Source organism: Carcharhinus amblyrhynchos, chromosome 13 (genome assembly GCF_965287045.1).
Source record: "Carcharhinus amblyrhynchos chromosome 13, sCarAmb.v2.hapA, whole genome shotgun sequence".
NCBI lineage: Eukaryota > Metazoa > Chordata > Chondrichthyes > Carcharhiniformes > Carcharhinidae > Carcharhinus > Carcharhinus amblyrhynchos.
In genome coordinates, this window is record NC_137336.1 from 33989754 (window position 1) to 34010663 (window position 20910).

At 40.2% G+C, this 20910-nt stretch overlaps 1 protein-coding gene across 2 annotated transcripts in view; it reads right to left on the reverse strand.

Annotated features, from left to right (window-relative positions):
• The window catches only part of fam13b (family with sequence similarity 13 member B), a 112331-nt gene that overhangs the window by 65290 nt on the left and 26131 nt on the right, over positions 1 to 20910 (reverse strand). For both annotated transcript variants that reach the window (XM_080201505.1, XM_080201504.1), the window contains exons 4-7: positions 16639 to 16813; positions 12516 to 12654; positions 4261 to 4400; positions 150 to 191 (exon numbers count right to left, since the gene is read on the reverse strand). In XM_080201505.1, the coding sequence (XP_080057631.1) occupies positions 150 to 191; positions 4261 to 4400; positions 12516 to 12654; positions 16639 to 16813 (496 nt within the window). The remainder of the gene's footprint in view (positions 1 to 149; positions 192 to 4260; positions 4401 to 12515; positions 12655 to 16638; positions 16814 to 20910) is intronic.

The following is a 20910-nucleotide window of genomic DNA, read 5'->3' on the forward strand; positions in this document are numbered from 1 at the left end:
CTCTTTTTTGGTGGTGGTAGTAGAGGTGATAATCAATGGCTTCCACTCCTAATTATTCTTCAGGACAGAAAAAAAGAGTCTGTAAAATAAGGTTGCTACAATTGTAAATCCAAACAATTATATTGTGAAGAAAACTAATCAGTACTTACTCTGCAGATATGGTCAGTTGGTTGGTACAGGAACCACGAGCACTGCAACAGAAAAAACACAACATGCATTTATTGTCAATTGCTGTTTTACAGTCTGGAAACTACAAAATGTGCCCACAAAACAAGTTGCAAATGAAGAAATACATCGGGTGGAATTCTCCCAAAAAAATTGTTGAATTCACAGGAAAACTAGAGTAATTCACACTATTTCTCAGTGGGAGTTCAGATCAGAATCTCATAAGAACATAAGAAATAGGAGCAGGAGTAGGCCATCTAGCCCTTCGAGCCTGCCCCGCCATTCAATAAGATCCCTCACTGTGCAATGCAGAGACCACCAGTATAAATATCATAAGATTTCAGGGGGCAGGGCCTATTTATGCAGAGGAGGTTGAAACCAGTGGGCCTTTGTGCATGCGCAATGGCTCCGAACTAACAGCCCTGCGGCTCCCACAATGCTGTCCCCCATAGCCTGATCATGCCCCCCACCACCGCCCCCCACCACCACCCCCCCACCCCTCAATAGCCTGATCGCATCCCCCCAACCATTCCTGGGCCAGCTTTGAACCCCACTGATCACTTCCCGCCCATATGCCCTGCTGCCCCTAGGCCACTGTGGGGAGGGGCAATTGCCCCTCATTCATTCCAACTGGCACCCCAAAAGTGGGGAGCTAGTATAATGCCTGCTGGCAGGGTGGGAGAGGCTAGCGGGCCCGGAGAATTCAGTCCCGGGCCTGCTAATAACATTTAAATGATATTTTAAACATCATTTAAATACTAGCCCCACTGATTTACGGCAAAGGGCACTGGAAGACTAGTGGGGCATGAAACCCACGCATTTGCATCCCATGCAATTCTCCTGGGCCATTGTACTAAAATTAGCACAGCGGGATGGGAGAATGACGATCATAGTATTTTAACAGATCGTCAAGATTTAATTGTATAACATAAAACCATAAACCACCAAATTATAACTACAAAAGGAATTACAAAAGGTTATAAATGTAGCCCATCAGGCAAACCAACCTCCCATCCATCGACTCTATCTATACTTCCCGCTGCCTCAGCGAAGCAGCCAGCATAATTAAGGACCCTATGCACCCCGGGCATTTGGGAAAAAGATACAAAAGTCTATGGCCACGTGCTAACCGACTCAACAACAGTTTCTTCCCTGCTGCTGTTGATTAAGTTGATCTTTCTCTACACCCTAGCTATGACTGCAACACCAAATTCTGCACTCTCTCTCGTTTCCTTCTCTATGAACAATATGTTTTGCCTGTATAGCATGCAAGAAACAATACTTTTCACTGCAAGTTAATACATGTGACAGTAATAAATCAAATCAGAATCAAATTTGGATTGGCTTGTCATCAGAAGCATGATGTAATAACCAAGTTATTTTGGCAAGAAAAACAAAACTTGCTTTTATATAGTGCCTTTCTTAGCCTGTGGACATTCTGAAGTGCTTTACAGCCAATAGAAGTGCTTTTTTTTTTAAGTATTACTTCGCAAAGTAGAAAAATCAGGCAGCAATATCATAACAGCAAGGTTCCAGTAATAACAGGAAGAATTACCTTACTTTTTCTAAATAATACTGTGAGATCTTTTTCCATTATTGGAGAGGGCAGATAAGGTTTTGTTTCAAAGTCTCACCTCATGTCTACAATTCTTAAAATACTACACAGAAATACGAGCCTAGATTAGGTGCTCAAGTGACTGAAGTGTAACTTGAATCCTGAGTCAGGGCCTAAAGAATGTTTCCAAACAACAACTTGCACAAATAGTTTACAATATTTAAAAGTTATTTTGCATGATCTAAATGACAGCTAACAGTAAAGTTATTGCACAGAAAATGCTAGAGTTAGTTATAAACACAAATAAGGGCTCACTGATAATTTGCAGGATCTTCATACATTATACAACTTGAAAGAGCATACTGGAAAATTAAAGCAGTCTGAGAATATTTAAAGATATTTAAAAGGCACCATTGTGACTCATGGTTAATGTTAATATTTCAGTAATGTTCTAGGGAGACTGTTGTTGTTCTGGCAATTGATTATCTTCACATCTAAAGTGGCAGTTCAGAAGGTCACCCAGGTTTATATAACAGAGCCCAAATAGAAGAGATGGTGCCATAAAGCAATAGGTGGGCTTACTAAGCTAGAGAGCCGAGATGCAGCTGCAATTCTCCCATCCTGCACTAATTTTTATTACTATAGCTCCCCACTTGAGGGTGGCCTAACCCAGCAGGAATGAAGAGGGGGCCCTCCAGAGGATCAGGAGGCAGGGGATGTCCCCTGGGCATTGGCACCTTGGCAGTGCTAGCCTGAGCCCAATGGCACTGCCCAAAATTCAAAGTGCCAATGCCCAGGGGATACACTGGCACAGCCCCATGCCTAATGGGCAATACCAATGGGCAGGCCCTGACAGGGATCCTCCACTGCCTTGCTGCGTAGGAATTGGTAGAGGAAGCCAGCGACTGGGCAGTTAGGGGGTGGAGCGGGGACACAGGCAAGGCAGTCAGTCTGCTTTTGGGGGTGGGGGGTGCCAAGAGTCACAGGACTGGCCAGTGGTCAAGCTGGCCAGCAATCAGGAGGCCATTAGTGTGGAGCCACTGCACATGTGCTGATAGATCAGTGCATGATGTGGAGATGCCGGCATTGAACTGGGGTTAAAACAATAACTATTCTTACAACACCAGGTGAAAGTCCAACGGGTTTAAATAGATGCACAAGTGCACAAGGAATTCAGAGAAACCCAGGGACAGTGCTGGCTTGGTGAAACTACCAGTCTATGAAAAAATTAAAAGCGTGCCAAAAGAAGAGGGAATGCAGCTATGTAAACCTCATGAATACCGTCTAAGAAGAAACTGAACCGTCAAGGGGTAAATTACTGAGGTAATCCAATTCAAAGAGGCTTCTGGGGGAATTCAGAGGCTACATGATGAAACTCCCTTCCTAACAGCTCTGTGGGTATATCTACACTACATGGACTGCAGGAGTACAAGGCAGCAGCTCACCACCACCTCCTCAGGGATATTAGGGATGGCAATAAATGCTTGCTTAGCCAGCAACGCCAACATCCTGAAATGAAAGTTGAACAACACATTAGCTCAGTTTGAAGCATCTGAAAAGGAGTTTTAAGTTAATGAAAACTATTGTTCAAACTGAAAGGAGGAATCTACAAGATAGCTAAGAGGCTGATTTTGCCAGGCATCGGCCATCTCCAACAGAAAAGAATCTACACATACAGAATGTAAAATCCTCAATGTTAGAAGAAACAGGTATATCTATTCCAACTGCAGTTTGAACTATACACTGAGGGCGGATGCCCTGCAACCCAGTGAAAATGTCAGGGGTGAGCTTGCCCCCATGTAGCCAGTTCATCCCTCTTTAGTGTTTTGGGCAGTAGTCTTTCAATTAGCATGAAGTGGGACTTCTGTTCAGCTCCAAGAGACGCTGTCTTAGAACTGCCAGTCAATGGCCAGCATCACTGGAACACTAGCAGGAACAATGGCCACAGCTGTTGCTGCATGCAGGCCAGGAAAGGGGAATTTAGCCATAGACCCAGACATTCAAGTATGTCTGGAGTCTCAGTGGGCCAGGCCGAGATACCCCAAGAGGGAGATGGGAACGTGTTGAACAACACACGAGGGAGGCAAAAACGTCACGATAGGAAAATGAAAGTATTGGAAAAACTGCACATCGCTCTCCCTCTCTGAATCAGTCTCCTGGATACGACACTGTCATTAGTTTTACGAGAGGTAAATAAATGGATAAAGAAAATTTTATTAATTAAAATTGGCAGCAGGGACCTGCAGAAGGCATTACCTCCCTATAAATGTCCAGCAGTTCATAACGTTAAACCTGCTAGTCTGAGGGCTAATCTCTCTTGCTACCCATTAAATCAGAACAGTAGAGGGTTGACGCCCTTAACTGCATATTAATTTCCCATATGGGACTCAATTGGGCCTTGGATGGCTGACCCATCTAACACCACTCCTGCTGCTCAAAAATCACAGTGGAGACACTGAACCAGATGTAAGGCATCAGCAGGTAGATAAGCAAATAAAATTCATCAAGTTGCGTCAATTGCTAAGCCTTTAATATTTTACCTTGCTGACAAAACAATGTCAGATTCCGTTATATTCTTAGTTATTGTCAAGTGCTCAGCATTCATCAAGATCCTCGCAGATTCTTCAGGAAGTACATCAGTTTGTTCTATTTTATCACCCTCTTCACATGATTCGGTAACCTGAAATCATAAACATTAACAGTGTCATGGGTAAAACAAAGCTGAAAAACGCATAAGTGATATCCCAGAACATATTACTGAAAGTCAAACAAATATACAGTTATCAAAAATATCTGGTCTGCTGAGAGATCTCCGACAATCTTTAACAGAATAAACAGTGAAGAAAAATCTATCCTACAAGTAGTTGATTATTAACATTTCATTTGAATATTAAGTGCTTGTGTTTGTGATCCCAGGCAGATCGTGGAATAATCTTAAAGTCTCAATGCAAACCAAGAAAGCAAAACACTTCAGAAAAACTATATAGGTCAAAAAGTTGACAACTAAAGAATTCTGCTCATTATATGACATTAAAAATTATAATAAACTACAAGAATGACCATAATGCTTCAATTGTATTAGAGGATAACGATAAGAAATGAAAGTTTGAACCAAATATTGAAAGAACCGGAGGAGTGGTAAACCACTCCTGGGATTCGGCATAGGTTCTTTGATATTTTGTTGTTACAATAAAGGCAAAACAGACAGGGACACAATGACTAAGAGTGGTGACCAGAAATTTGGACAAATATAGGGAGCAATTTTCAGCCTGTTTCACTGTTAAGAGGAAACACTGACACAGGCTGAAAATCCAGAGAAATCAGGAAACGCCATTTTCCCCACCCCTTGCTGGTGACATAGCAAGGTCATGTCCACAAAGAGCTGGAATCTCATTTAAATGTATTTTAATATATTGGAATATTAACTGTCGTATTTGCAAACCTTGCCAACGATGACTGTTGGTTGGGGGCAAGGGGAAAAGGAAAAGAGAGGTGATTATGCCAGTGGGGAAGAAGAGAGATGCCAGCGTTCATCGGGAGCCCTTGAGACCTCTGTGTGTGTTTGTGTGTGGGGGTGGGTAGGCGGTGGGGCTATTTCTTAGTCTGATTAGAGGTTTTAAAAGCTGTGCTGATTTCAGTCATGCCACAACAAGGAGACAAAATCATGAAACCATAAGAAATAGAAGTAGGCCAATTGGCAGCAAGCCTGCTCTGCCATTCAATATCATGGCTGATCTGACTGCAGCCTCAACTCCGTTTTCCTGCCTGCCCCCTTTTACCCTCAATTCCAATCAATCTTGCCTAATTTGCACTTGAACGTATTCAATGGCCCAGCCATCACAACTTTCTGGAGAAGAAAATTCCAAGATCTAATGACCCTCAATTCCTCCTTATCCCATCCTAAATAGAAAGTCTTATTTTAAAACTGTACCCTCAAATTCTAGGAAAAACATCCTCCCAGCATCCACCTTATCAAGTCCCTTTAGAACCTTATTGAAACATATCAGATCACTTATTCTTCTATACTCCAATGAGTATAGACCTAACCTGTTCTATCTTACCTCATAGCACAATCCATTCATCCCAAGAGCAACTGAGTAAACCTTTTCTGAACTACTTCTAAAATATAGTACTTAATTTGTGGTCAAAAGCCTTGTATAGTAACAAGACTTCCCTATTTTCATACTCCGTTCTCTTGCAATAAAGGCCAACATCCCATTTGTTTTCTTAATTGCTTGCTATACTTGAATGTTATCTTTTTGTGATTCATCTATCAGGACATCAAAAGCCCTCTGTTCCACAGATTTGGGAGTTTTACAACCAATAGATCAAATCCAAGCTTTGATCCTGCTGCAGGCGTGAACGGTTTTGCACAATCCAACAAATAACTGGAAATGGTGGCTCCAACAACATCCACTTCCTTAAATCGGGGAGAGCCATCAGTGCAAAAGACAAGACTGATACATTTGCAATTGTCTTCAGCCACAATATCACATGGTTGATCCAGCATGGCCTCCTCTAGAGGTTCACAGTATCACAGATGCCAGTCTTTAGCCAATTCCATTCCCTCTATGCACGTCAAAAGGCCTTTTAGGGAAGCAATGGCCTAGTAGTACCACTAGACTATTAATCCAGGAACTCAGCTAATGGTCAAGGGACTCTGGTTCGAATCCCACCATAGCAGATGGTGGAATTTGAATTCAAAAAATATCTGGAATTACGAATCTACTGATGACCGTGAAACCACTGTCGATTGTCAGAAAAACCCACTGGTTTGCTAATGTCCTTTAGGGCGTGTGACTCTCAACCATCCTCGGGTAACTAGGGATGGGTAATAAATGCTGGCCAGCCAGCAAAATCCATGTCCCACAAATGAATAAAAAATAACAGTAAAGGCACTGAATGCTACAGAAGCAGTAACAACATTCCATTAATAGTACTGAAGATGCAGTGAGGAAAATTGTCCAGACATGTCCTGTCCACAAGATCCAATCCAGTGAACTACCACCCTGTTATTATATATGTATTTAGCAAAGAAAAAGCACAAAGTAGGCCTTGTAAACATAAAATACTGGGAAACTCTTCATTACAGGTGTATATTGTTTCACAGTCAAATTCTAGACTCTTAACCAGGTTCCATAATGCTAGGAGCCAAACTCTCCAGGAGTCACATTATCTGCACTCAAGGGGCAGTTCACACCCCAAACCCATGATATACATGTCACATGCACTAGCATACTCTTGATCATCAGCAAATTGATGAAAAGTGTTACCGACACTGCGGTCAAGCAGCACTTAGGCATCGATAGCCTGCTCATTGATGCCTTATTTACGTTCCATTCAGCTCAGCTGTCAACTCATTACAGTCTTGGTCCAAAACATCTGTCATCAAGGCAGCATTTGAATTAACCCCAGCAAAACAGGAGTCAATACGAATCAGGAAGAAAACCCCTGCTAGCTAAGAGTCATACCTAACAGAAGGCAAGATGGCTGTTGTTGTTGGAGATCAATCATGTGCCCAGGACATTGCTGTGTAAGTTCCTCAGGGTGGTGTTCTCGGTCCAATCATCAACGGCTGCTTCATCATGTGGGAATGCTTGATGATTTTGCAACATTCATGGCCATTCCCAACTTCTCAGATACTGAACACAAGAAATTGGAGCAGGGCTACACCATATGGCCCACTGGGCCTACTTCACCATTCATTACCATCATGGCTATCTTGAGCTTAAACTCCATTTTCCTACCCACTCATATCCTTGAATTCCCTCCAGACCAAAAACCTGTCTAGCCTTGCCTTGAGGTACTCAACAACGGTGCCTCCAGAACCCTCTGGGGCAGAGAATTGCAAAGATTTACAATTCTTTGTGTAATTTCACCTTAGCCCTAATGATTGGCCCCTTATCCTGAGACTATGCCTCCATGTTTTAGATTCTCCAACCAGCAGAAATTCTCTCAGCACCTACCATATCAAGCCCCTTCAGAACTTTGTAGATTTCAATACAAAGATCATCTCTCATTTTTCCGACCATCAGAGAATACAAGCCCAATTTATGCAGCCTATATAGGACAACCACCTTAGTGATCTCAGGGACCAATTTAGTGCAAGCTTCACTGCACAGCTTCCAATGCAAGTATACTCTTTCTTAAACGTGGAGATCCAAACAACATACAGTATTCTCGATATAATCTCATTAAAATGCTGTACAACAGTAACAAGACTTTTTATTCCGGCACTTCAATCCCCTTGCAATAAAGGCCAACGAGCAATTTGCCCACCTAATTGCTTGCTACACTGGCACACTAACTTTGTGTTTCTTGTATGAGCGCACCCAAGTCTCAAATGTTTACACATTTCACATTTACAATATTTTGCTCGTTTGTTCTTACAACTAAAGTGAATAACCTGACACTTTACATTATTCATCATCATATTGCCCACTCACATAACCGCTCTTTGCAGCCTGCGTCCTTCCAGAGTTTACCTTTTCACCTAAATTAAGTACATTGTTCTGTCTCTTCATCCAAGTCATTAATATAGATTATAAATAGCTGAAGCCCCAGTACTGATCCTTGCAGCACTCCACTATTCACTGCCTGCCAACTTGAAAGCGCCAGTTTATACCCACTCTCAGCTATCATTACCCAGTCCTTCATCCATGCTATTACCTCCAATCTATGACCCATTAATATTTTGTGGCACCTTATCAAATACACTTTGGAAATTCAGGTATACTACCATCTACTGATTCCCCTCATCTACCTACCAGTTATATCCTCAGGTTCCATTTGTCAAACAGGATTTTCCTTTAGTGCAGTCATATTGACTTGTTCTATTCATACTATGTTTTAAGTGTTAGGATAAATGCCTGTAGTTCATGATTCTCTTCCTCTCTTTTCTTTAAAAATTACCAACTTACAATCTAATGGGACCATTCCCAAATCCAAGGAAGTTTGGAAAATTATACCTAGTGCATCCATCAACACTACAGCTCTCTCTTTTAGAGCTTAAGAATCTTTTAATTTAGAAAAAAATTCTTCCTGTTTGCAAAAATTAACAGATTGGACCACTGCAATCAAGTGCACCTCACCAATCCCTACTTATTTTACACAGGAACAAAAAATTTCTTGTAATACTGTATTTGTACTTTCCCTATTTCTGGCCATTATCAGTTTCTCCATTTAACTTATCCAAATTAGTTTTTCCTGCTCACTTTTCTTGTTCGTCATTTCCTTACTTGTTTCCTTTCCATTTCTTATTTCCATTTTTCAAACAGCCTTGCTTGAGGATTTATTACTCTGCCTTAATTTAAATTAGCTTTTTTAAATAAGTGGAAGAATTCATGGGCAGTAACGATAAACCGACTGGCTTGTTGCTGCTTTGTGTAACCCAGTGACTGTAAAGTTTTAAGAAATTATAATCCAAGACAAAATTCTAACTTTCATTGAAGAACAACATTGATTTGACATAGAATGCAGTAAATGATTGTACAGTATTGCTTTTTGGCTTTGTATGAGAAACTATAAACTAGTTAGTGCAACATTTGTCATAGGAAAATGCTTGAAATCTTTTGAGGAACAGCAAGACAATTAGAAAATCATGATAAAAACAAGCAGAGTCATCATGGTTTTTGGCAAGAGAAATTAACTATTAATTGAACAAACATGGATTAATTATAGAAAGCCTGTATGGATTGAAGGGCAAATAATGTTCAACTCATTTCATTGTAGTCTTCTGCTGAAAAAGCAGAAGGTTGATGGGGGTAATGATGTGGTGTGGATAGACTACAAGACCATAGTAAATAGGAATAGAAGTGGGCCTTTCAGCCCCTCAAGCCATTCAATAGGATCACGGCTGATCCAACATTTTTCAAATCCACTTTCCTACCCTTTCTCTGTAACCCTTAATTCCTTTACTGATCAAAAAGCTATCTTAGCCTCAAATATACACAAGGACTCTGCCTCCGCTGTCCTGTGGCAAGGAGTTCCAAAGATTCAACCCTCAGAACAAATTCCTTCTCCTGTGTCTTAAAGTTAAAAATTAGCCCCTTTATTCTGAGACTATGCCCTCCAGTCCTAAACTCTCCCATGAGGGGAACATCCTCTCAGCATTTACCCTGTCAAGTCCCTTCAGAATCCTATATGCTTCAATGAGATCACCTCTCATTCTTCTAAATGGAGTAGAATCCAACTTCCAACAGGCATTTGATAAAATGCCACATGAACAGACCTGTCAGCAATGTTGAAGCCCAATGTACTAAAAAGGATAGTGACAATGATATAAACTTGAGTAAGGTGACAGGAAACACATTAGTGGTTAACTGTTTTTATTTGGACCGGACAAAGGATCGATATTCAAATCACTGCTTTTCTTGATCTATATACATGACAAATTTGGATGGGCACAGCAGTTTAAAAATTTGCAGATTACACACAACCTGGAAGTATCACTAATTGTTGAAGAATGCAGAGATAGACTTAACGGAATCATAGAATGGTTACAATACAGAAGGCCTCCATTTAGCCCTTCGTGCTAGCACTAGCCTTCTGAAGGAACAATTCGCTTAGTGCCCCACCTGTCTTTCCCAGGGCCCAACGTTTTCTCTTTTTAGATAATAATACAATTCCCTTTTGAAGGCCTGAATTGACCTTGCCTCATACAATACATTAGCAGTGTATTCCAGACCCTAACCATTCACTGTATAAAAAAGTTTGCTCATGTCGCCATTGCTTCTTTTGCCAATTACCTTAAATTTGTGCATAGAATATAGATAGGTCGTAGAACAGGAAAGCTTGTGGCAGATGTAACATATTTCAGCAGGAAGGACAGGGAAAGGCTAGATAAAGTAAAGCAGAGGGGCATGGGGTAAATGTGCATAAATTGCTGACCATAACAGGGCAGATCGAGAAAGCAGTAAAAATGACATATGGCATCCTAGACTCTATAAAGGCATAGAGTACAAAAGCAAAAGGGAAATTATACAATAAACAAACCTTCAGATCACTCTTTTGGCCTCAATAAGCGCACTGAATATTTAAAAACCAATAGAAGCACTGGAGAGGGCACAAAAGATCTCAGAATGTTTCTAGGAATAACAGACTTCAGTTACGTGGTTAGAAAGGTGAACTGAGGCTGCACCCCTTACAGAAAAGTTTAAAAATAGATTTGATAGACATGTTCAGAATCATAAGGTCTGGACAGAGCAGATAAGGAAGAAACTGTTCACATTAGTGTGCTCTGGTTCTCAACTCACTTGCCAATTTCAGGTGATTAGCAAAATAACCAAAGGTGACATGAGGCAAAACTCTTCTCAATGAGTAGTAAGGGTCTGGAACGCACAGTCTGAGTGGGTGTTGGTGGGGAATTCAGTCATAACTTTTAAAAAGAATCAAATAATTAGCTGAGGGAAAAAAAATGCACAGCAAAAAAAAAAGGCAGTTGAGTGCAACTAGCCGAGTTGTCCACATGCTAAATCATGCCCTAAGATTATAAAACAAAAGGCATCAGAATGGCAAATGTGTCAATGTGATGTCCACTGGAGGTTCACATGGAAACTAAGCTGCTGGGTAAAAAGAAAAACAAAAAGATGGCCAATATAGGTTATGAAAGAGTGAACTAACATCTTAAATTAGCTGGTTTTCTTTGAGGGCATGATAAAGGAGATGATAAAACTATGCCAGAGAATATAATGTACTTTTATTCCGATAAAGTCTTGGTATAGTTTCTGTAGAAAGACTGGTACTAATACATTATCATTGGTTTATTGAAATGATACCAGAGTTCCGTCAGAGGTCTGGTCCCAATTGCTTAATACCTTCACGAACTATCTGAAGTGAGAGATCACTGGTTCAGTGGAAAAAAACTGCAGATGATATAAATTAAGATAGTGAACTGCAAAACAGAACAAGATAACCAAGAGGAGTATTTGAATATACTCAGGAAGTGGGCATACACATGGCAGATAAAATCCAATGAAAAGTCCTTGCCATCAGGCAATTACTTAAATGGAAGAAAACTATCATGGATGGAAGACAGCTCTCGTATTCCTAAATACAAAACTACAAGTTGTTACAGCAACGCTCAGTGACAGCAAGTAAAGCAAGTCAACAGATGTTGGGATCTACTAAATAATCAACACTAAGTTGCAACAATGGTGTGTTAACCCTGTCCATTGTAAATCATTGATACAGCTGCACTTAGAATACAGCGTACAGTTCTAATTGCTACCATACAAATAAAGCAGCTTTTGAAATAATACAGAATGATAGAACGGTCAGAGGGAGTGGATTTATTAACCATTCTCACTAGAAGAAGAGGCCAAGAGATGATTTGATTTATAGGATTCCAGACGGACTAGGCTGTTTAACCTCATCAAGAACAGAGGACACATTCTAGAGCTGAGGATGGTGTAGGGTGGGTCAGATCTACAGAGCAGGCTCCCCAAGGAGACAGTTCAAATAAAGTGTGGATTTATAAAAATGCAAACGACATGGATTGCTTTCAGAAAATCAATATTTTATGACGTAACCTACGGACTTTGAAGTTATATAGTTCCAAAGCTATCCAGGACTAGAAAGTTTTCCCCACATCAAGTCTGGGACTTTGATTATTCAGGATTGGTCACAACGCCTTCATCCTTTAATCATGAAGCTGCCAGGACAACAGGGAGCAAACTAATTGACCCTTTTGCCCAGCATTCCAATACTCAAATTTAGCTGAAAACAGCCTTTAACTTTTCTGTCCCTGGGAAACAGAGTTTAATTTCAAATAAATAAATTTAACAAATCAAGTTACCTCAACACAAAATGAATTTGAAATATCCGTGGGCAGAAACTCTTCATTTGCAAAGAAATCACTGTAATTTTCCAGAAGTTCAGACATTATATTGCTAGCTGTTTCTTGTTCTTTCATATCTTCCACATCTGTGCAAATACTGTAAAATAAATATTTAACAAACTTTACTAAATTATGAACTGCTTTAACATTTCTGGGCATCTAGAGCATTAAAATTTCCACTTGTATGTTCAACTAATGCAATGCTGAAGACAGACATTTTCTTTTCCAGTAAACACTTTTTGATGCATTTTCTACTTTAAAATGAAATATTGGCATATGTTACATACTATACTGTCACAACACTACAAAATTTTAAGAGCTCTGTAATTACTTAGAATGAATTCAAAAAGGCGTTTCAAAATATATTGCATCTTAATCATTAAAAAACAAATCTGCTAAATCATATGCTATTACAGCCCAATAGCAGGTACTGTATTCCCAAATGCTATTTGCCCAAAGCAGGCAACAGGAAATTGGCAAATCTTATTCTGGGGGAGTGTAACTGAATAAAAACTGTTAATGGCAAACAGTCCCAGACTAAAGTTCCCAAGCCTTTATGCACTTGAACCATGTTTGCCATTATTCACAAAATAACACTGGGTGGGGGTGGGGCAGGGAAATGAAGAGATGGGTTCAGAAGAGAAATTTAGAAAGTTTCAGTGAAAAATAAGACAATATTGCTGAGTAGAATTATGGGGAATGATAACCAGAGTATGACAGGAAGGGGCAGAATGTATAAACATAGGAGTGCAAAAACAAATAGGATCAAGAGTAGAGAAAAATAGCAAAGCAATAGAACTGAAGGCTCTATGTGAACACACGCATTTGAAACAAGATCGATGAATTGATAGCACAAATATAAATAAAAGGATATTACATGTTAGCCATTACAGAGATATGATTGTAAGGTGTCCAAGGGGTGGGAACTGAATATTCAGGGTAACAACATTTCAAAAGGAGAGGAAGAAAAAGATGCAGTGTAGCACTGTTAATAAAGGATGAGATCAGTATCATAGTGAGAATTAATCTTGACGTGTAAATATAAGAAATAGCAAGGGAAAAGTCACCATTGAAGGTGGTTGATAGGTTCTTTAACAGTAACTAGATGGCAGAAGAGTATAAATCAATAAATAACGGGGAGGCTCGTAAGAACAGCAGTGCAATAACCGAGGTGATTTTAATCTTCACCTAGATCGGACAAATCAAACTAGTAAAAGATAGCTTTAGAGGAAGGAGTTCACAGTGCAGTTTCTTAGGACAATACGTTCTGGAGCCAACAATGGATAAACCATTTTAGATCCAGCAATCCATGACAAATACTAACCGCAATAGTAAAGGATTCTTCAGGGAGAAGTGACCACATCATCAGTTTGAGGGTTTGAAGCTAGCATCTTAAAAACCTAAATAAAAGGCAATTACTAAAGAACAAAGACAAGAAGCTTGAGCACTTCCTTGGAGTGGCAGCGTCCGATTGCCAGTTACTTTAAGAATCTTGCCTCGCCCAACCTTCTGATTCAGGTGCTACACAGTGCGCCCCCATGGGTCTAGTGTTGAATGCAGCTCTGTTGAAGGTAAGCGAGCCACTTTTTTTGTTAACAGCATTAGCTGCAGGTAAGTTTAATAATCCAAGAAGGTGGTCATCAGCTTGCAGACTGTGCAATAGGTATACAGAAGTTGAAAGATTTGATTCTAACCTTTTCTGGTTAACTATTGGTGTAACCCAGGTGCAGCCATATAAAATTTTAAAATCATATTTTTTCAAATAGTTCCAAGGCACAACAATTGCCCAAGGAAAGGCCGCACTTCTGGGCAATTGTTGTGCAAAAAAAAATGCCCCAAGGGGATTGCCCAGTGCATCTTTGGGGTACCCCTCTCCCAACAAGATGCCTGGAGTTCTTAAGTTACAGCCCAGAGTTAGTTGAAGCGGACATTGAATATAGATTCCAAGGTAAGACATTAACTAAGCAGCAGCAAAAATTAAAAGAAAACGTTGTGAGCTGGATGTCACCTCCAAACATTTATAGACCATATTCAATATGGAAAAAGCACAAATCTCAAAACTTTAAAAAAGCCCTTTAATCCAAAAAAAACTTTCATAGGATGCAGCATTTAATTCAACACTGAGTTACTAGCAAAAGTTATCAACTGAAAAATACCAAAACGGCATTTGGTTTCCAGAAATGGCATAACGTGTGATAAATTAGTCCAGTTCCTGGGTTTAATTTCCATTGCAAAGGATCGTTCCTTTGGCACAGTGATTAGCACTGCTGCCTCACAGCACCAGGGACTCTGGTTCAATTCCAGCCTTGGGTGACTGTGTGTGGAGTTTGCCCGTTTTCCCCACATCTGCGTGGATTTCCTCTGGGTGCACTGGTTTCTTCCCACAGTCCAAAGATATGCAGGTTAGGTTGATTGGCCATGCTAAATTTCCCTCAGGGGACTTGCAGGACAAATATGTGGCGTTACGGGGATAAGGCCTGGGTGGGATTGTTATTGGTTCAGGCTGATGGGCTGAATGGCCCCCTTCTGCACTGTAGGGATTCTATGATTTCATTGGATGGCACAGTGCTTCACACTGTTGCCTCACAGCAAAAAGTCTGACAACACCAGGTTTTAGTCCAACCGATTTATTGGATAACAGACTCAAGCTTTCGGGTTAGTCCCTTCGTCAGGTGAATGGAGAGTTCTGGCCTCAGACAGAGCATATAAAGCACAGACAGTTTACAGATTACTGATTAGAATGCGAATCCTTACACCTAACCTGCTGTTCAAGACCTGAAGTGGCTGACAATGTGAGTGGAAGGAGCACTGATCACAGTTTAAAGAGATGTGTATTGTCTCCAGGCAGTATAGTAAGTGAGGTTTTGCAAACCCAGGCAAGTCACAGGGGTTACAGATAGTGCGACATGAACCCAAGATCCCTGTTGAGACCGTCCTCATGTGTGCGGAACTTGGCTATCAGTCTCTGTTCAGCGACTCTGCGCTGTCGCCTGTCGTGAAGGCCGCCTTGGAGAATGCTTACCCGGAGGTCAGAGGCTGAATGCCCATGACCACTGAAGTGTTCACCAACAGGAAGGGAACAGTCTTGCCTGGTGATTGTCGAGCGATGCTCATTCATCCGTTGTCGTAGCGTCTGCACGGTCTCCCCAATGTACCATGCTTCGGGACATCCTTTCTTGCAACGTATCAGGTAGACAACGTTGGCCGAGTTGCAAGAGTATTTACCATGTACCTGGTGGATGGTATTCTCACATGTGATGATGGTATCCATGTCGATGATCCGGCATGTCTTGCAGAGGTTGCTGTGGCAGGGTTGTGTGGTATTGTGGTCACTGTTCTCCTGAAGGCTGGGTAGTTTGCTGCGAACAATGGTCTGTTTGAGGTTTTGTGGTTGTCTGACGGCAAGAAGTGGGGGTGTGGGGATAGCCCTGGCGAGATGTCCAGGGACCCAGGTTTAATTCTGGCCTTGGGTGACTGCCTGTGTAGAGTTTCCACATTCTCCCCGTGTCTGTGTTGGTTTCCTCCGGGTGCTCCGGTTTCCTCCCACGTTCCAAAGATGTGTGGGTTGGGTTGATTAGCCATAGTAAATTGCCCCTTAGCGTTGCGGAGCTAGCAGGGTAAATAAGTGGGGTTATGGGGATAGGGCCTGGACAGAATTGTGATTGAGCCAAGTGGCCTCTTTCTGCGATGTAATGATTCTATCAGATTACATGCATACATGCACTATATTTACAACGATGTCCAAATTCCAGATATTTGTTGAAAAGATAATCATCTACATGTAAAACAACAAAATATATTTAAAATAAAGCAGAAAATTCTCAATGTTTGTTTAGTAAATGCAATTAAGAGGTACCAATATATAAAAAAGTTTAAAATATATTAGCAGCTTTGTTCATCTATCAACAAGAAAAAGTCCTCTTTTTATTCTAACAAATGTGTTCTGATATGAAATGAGATGGTGATGCAACAAATGTCACAAAATATTCACAGTTGAAGATAACGTAATGCTATATACAGGATATATTTTTATACACCCAATTTTATAAATTAATACAATCTACAAGTAAAGAGGTCTTACTGGAAAACATCCAGGCCAAATACAGCAGCAAGGTTCCTTGAAGTCCACTTTTCTTCCTTTTGTATTGCTACTTTGACCAGGAATTTACAGAGGAACTTCAGGAGATTGCAGTTAACAGCTGGAAGCTCATCTAAGAAGCATTTCAACTTCCTTCCAAGTTCATCCTCGATATTGCCTGGAAAATAAATATTCCAATAACTACAATATGTAAAACACAGCCATTTTGACTTTTGTATTAAAAATTATATTCTCTGAAAAGTGAGAGTGAAATCATTTAAAGTTTACTTATTAGTCACAAGCAGGCTTACATTAACACTGCAATGAATTTACTGTTTAATTTGTATGAAGGTGAATTTGGGCAATTTCAAATCAAATTTCAATTTTTTGTGCACACACAACACATTTTGGCTCCTCAATTAAGTAAGTTTCCTAAGCCAGAACAATTTTAATTAACTTTGGCCAAGCAGATTTGAATACACAACGAAGCAGTAGATTTAGATCAAAGCCAAGTCCTTTTCACATTAATTTTAATCTTGCCAACAAGGGACAGAGTAAATGTTCTCCTTATTCAATTGAAAATAATTAGAGAGTAAAACTAGTCTTACTGGAGTCATTGTAATTTTAAATTATAACCTACAGGAATTTTGCCATCCATTGGGAGGAGGCAGAAGGAATAAATACTTGCTTCACTCACTCATTTTGGTGCAGAGACCTACATACTCAAAAATCCTCAGCTGTCAATGTTCTAGAGTCACTTTAGAAAAAAGGTCTTGGGCAATTGTTGTGGTCTAAAAGAACCCTTCACACGCTGTTCCAAGAATTGGCTGCAGAACCAGTAGGATAAACTCAGACTTTGCCTTGTAAGCCTTAACTTGCCAAGCATTTAACTCAAAGCTGTTCACATCAAAATATTTTCCATTCTTTAATAAATTGTTATACAAAAAAAAGTAGCTTTTGAGAATGAAGATAGTCTACTCACAAAATATATTTCCTTTTAATTCAATTAAAAGAAACAATAGCACAGACACATCAGATACAATTCTTGGCACAACCGGACAGATCACAGAATCCTACAATGCAGGAGGAAGCCATTTGGCCCATCCAGTCTGCACCGACCACAATCCTCTCAGGCCCTTTTCCCCATAACCCCATACATTTACCCTAGCTAATCCCCCTGACACTAAGGGGTAATTTAAAATGGTCAATCCACCTAACAACACATTTTAGACTGTGGGAGGAAACTGGAGAACCCGGAAGAAACCCATTGACATGGAGAGAATGCACAAACTCCATACAGAGTGATCCAAGCCCAGAATCCAGGTCCCCAGCACTGTGAGGAAGCAGTGCTAACCATTGTGCCACTGATGAAACAGATGAAACTGTATGGCAGGGACAGATTCAACTAGCATTCAGAAGGAAAAGGAATTGGACTATTATCTGGAAAAAAAAAAGGAAAAATGTGCAGGATCATGGGGAAAAGACAGGGGAGTAGCACTGGGTGCATTGCTGCTGTAGGGGCCCGCTTGAACACAACAGGCCAAATGGCCTCCTGTGCTATGATTCCATAATGTTTAACAGTTGGAATCTAAATTTTATGAAGTATTGCCCAGTCCAATACCTGTGCAGATTATACCCATCCGATTGAGTGGTACAAGCAGGGTTTCACAGATGATAGGTGTGTTTCAAACACTAACCCATAAAGCTTTGTTTGGCCAGACCATTCTACTAAAAAAGAGGATTGCAGGTTACCATGTAATGTTGACCTTCTAACCACATCAATGCCTGTGCAGAATGAGTTTAAGACCTTGGGCCAAAAAAAAAATCACCAATAATCACAATTTCTTCTGTTTGAATAATGTGATTTATCCTACACGTGTTACAAGAGCAAACAAAAGGAAAACAATAACATTCGGGGGAAAAAAATGCTGAAACTCATTATCCATTTGAAAGAGACTGCACTCACTCCAAAAACTCATTGTTTTGAAAATCAATATCAATACAAATCAAGATGTAACTCATAAGAGTTACCAGTTACCATTATTTCACACCAATGCAATCAAGGGAGAAGAGATGAGCAACTAGAGAAAATCGAGAAAGAAAGCACTGCAGCAAAATCCAGGCCAGGAAATATTCGCTATAACAATGATTTTTAACACTAAACAGGAACCTAAATTACTCAGTCTTTTAAAACTAAAGTCCTACAAAACATTGAATGTGCCTCAATTCACAAATCAAGCTGTTTTCAGGAACGACTTTATGAGGGATGCTAGTTTGGGATACAAATCCGAATTGTTGAGATATAAGAATGCTTCTAAGTATTATTGCCTTACTACTTGAAAGGTATTTATTGAACACAGAAGCCAAGGAGCAATCACAATGCAGTTTTTATGAACAATGGCCCCTGCCCAAGTAATTTCTATGAAAACCCTGAATTATTTGTGCAAGTGTATGCTATGCTTGGACCCAAACTGCAGTTACCTTACCATCTTAATCCATGGGGGATCAGAAGTGTTTACCCTTGCACAAATTGGAATCCTCCAGAGAACAGCAAGTTTGATCAACAGAATGGTTCTTCAGAAAGTAAAAAAAAACTGCTCATCTGTACAGTCTTGACGATAAAGTTGTTCTTCTGCTGCCAAGTTATCCAGCATTTTGACTACCTAAAATGCACTCCCCACTACACTGAAGATTTACACAATTTATTTTGTATGTGTAAAGGCAGCTCAGCTTACACTATAAGCTTCTTATAGCCTGTGTGGAAGGAGTGAGGGCAGAATTTGCCTTCAAACTGAAGGAGCATAATGACAATTATTTTACATACAACTGGTACAACTCCAGGCATGGGACAAGTGCTAATCTCAATTTTTACCATGTGCTAACTGAGTTGGTTTGTGATGTGAACTAAACTTGCCATAGAAAGTTATTTAAAGTCTAAGTCAAGTCTTAACAGCATGAATAGAAACATAATGCCATTCAGTCTTTCGAACCTGTTCGAGCATTATGGTTGATCCATATCTTAACTCCACAATACTTACTATGCTTAACTCGCAAAAATCTATTGTTCTCAGATTTTAAGTTAATTGAGCTGGTATGTACTGTTTTTGTAGAAAAATGCACTGTACCTTTTGAGTGACGGAAAGGTTCCCCAATTTCACTTCTGAATTAAGATTATGTCCTCTTGTTCTAGACTCCAGCAGTGGGAAAAGCTTCCAACGCTATCCATTCCTTTAAAGGCCCCAAAGCCTCAATACAATTATCCTTTAACCTTATATATCCCAGAGAATATTAAATGAGTTTACGTAAATTCTCCTTGTAATTTAGTGCTCAAAGCCCTGGTAGCATACCGAAATCTGAATCAGACTCCTTCCAAGGCCAATATTTACTGAGGAGCAGAGAACTCCAGATGTGGTCTAATCATGGCTTTGCACACCTGCAAACCAAGTGCTTCCTCTTTAGCCCTCTAGAAACAAATACCAACAATCTACCTGGATTCCATTTTAATAGTGGGTGATCTGTGTGAATAGACCTCTTGATTTCTTCAGATCACCACTGTTCCTACCTCACCATTTTAAAAATATTCAGATATCATGTTTTGATGCAAGTATTAATTCACTGCCAACCAGCCTTCCTGGCACTGGGAACAATGTAAAAAGTCTGACAACACCAGGTTTTAGTCCAACCAATTTATTTGATAGTAAACTCACAAGCTTTCGGGTTAGCCCCTTCGTCAGGTGAATGGAGAGTTCTGGCCTCTGTCTGAGGCCAGAACACTCCATTCACCTGACGAAGGGGCTAACCCGAAAGCTTTGATTTTACTATCAACTAAATTGGTTGGACGAAAACCTGGTGTTGTCAGACTTTTTACTGTGTTTACCCTAGTCCAACGTCGGCATATCCACATCGTGACTGGGAACTATTACAACTGTGGGGCTCAATAACATTTTAAATAATTTGAAGTAGAAATTTTATGTAAAATGTGTATTTTTTTCATTTGTCTTTATCGAATCTTTCTTTCCCTTCATTTTTCTTTCTGTACCTGATTTCACATGGAATTCCCCCCCCTCTAATTTATACTTCTCGATCTGTCATTGCACTGATTATTTCACAATCTTTCAATATGACTGGTAAAGAAGAAACAGTTGCTTCTTCACTCAGTTTCAGGTACCATTTTTCCTCACAGCACCATTAGCACTTTCAGTAACTTTGCACACAAGTTAAAACCCAAAGGTGCAAGAGCATGGCTAATTAATGACACGCACTGATTATCAGGAC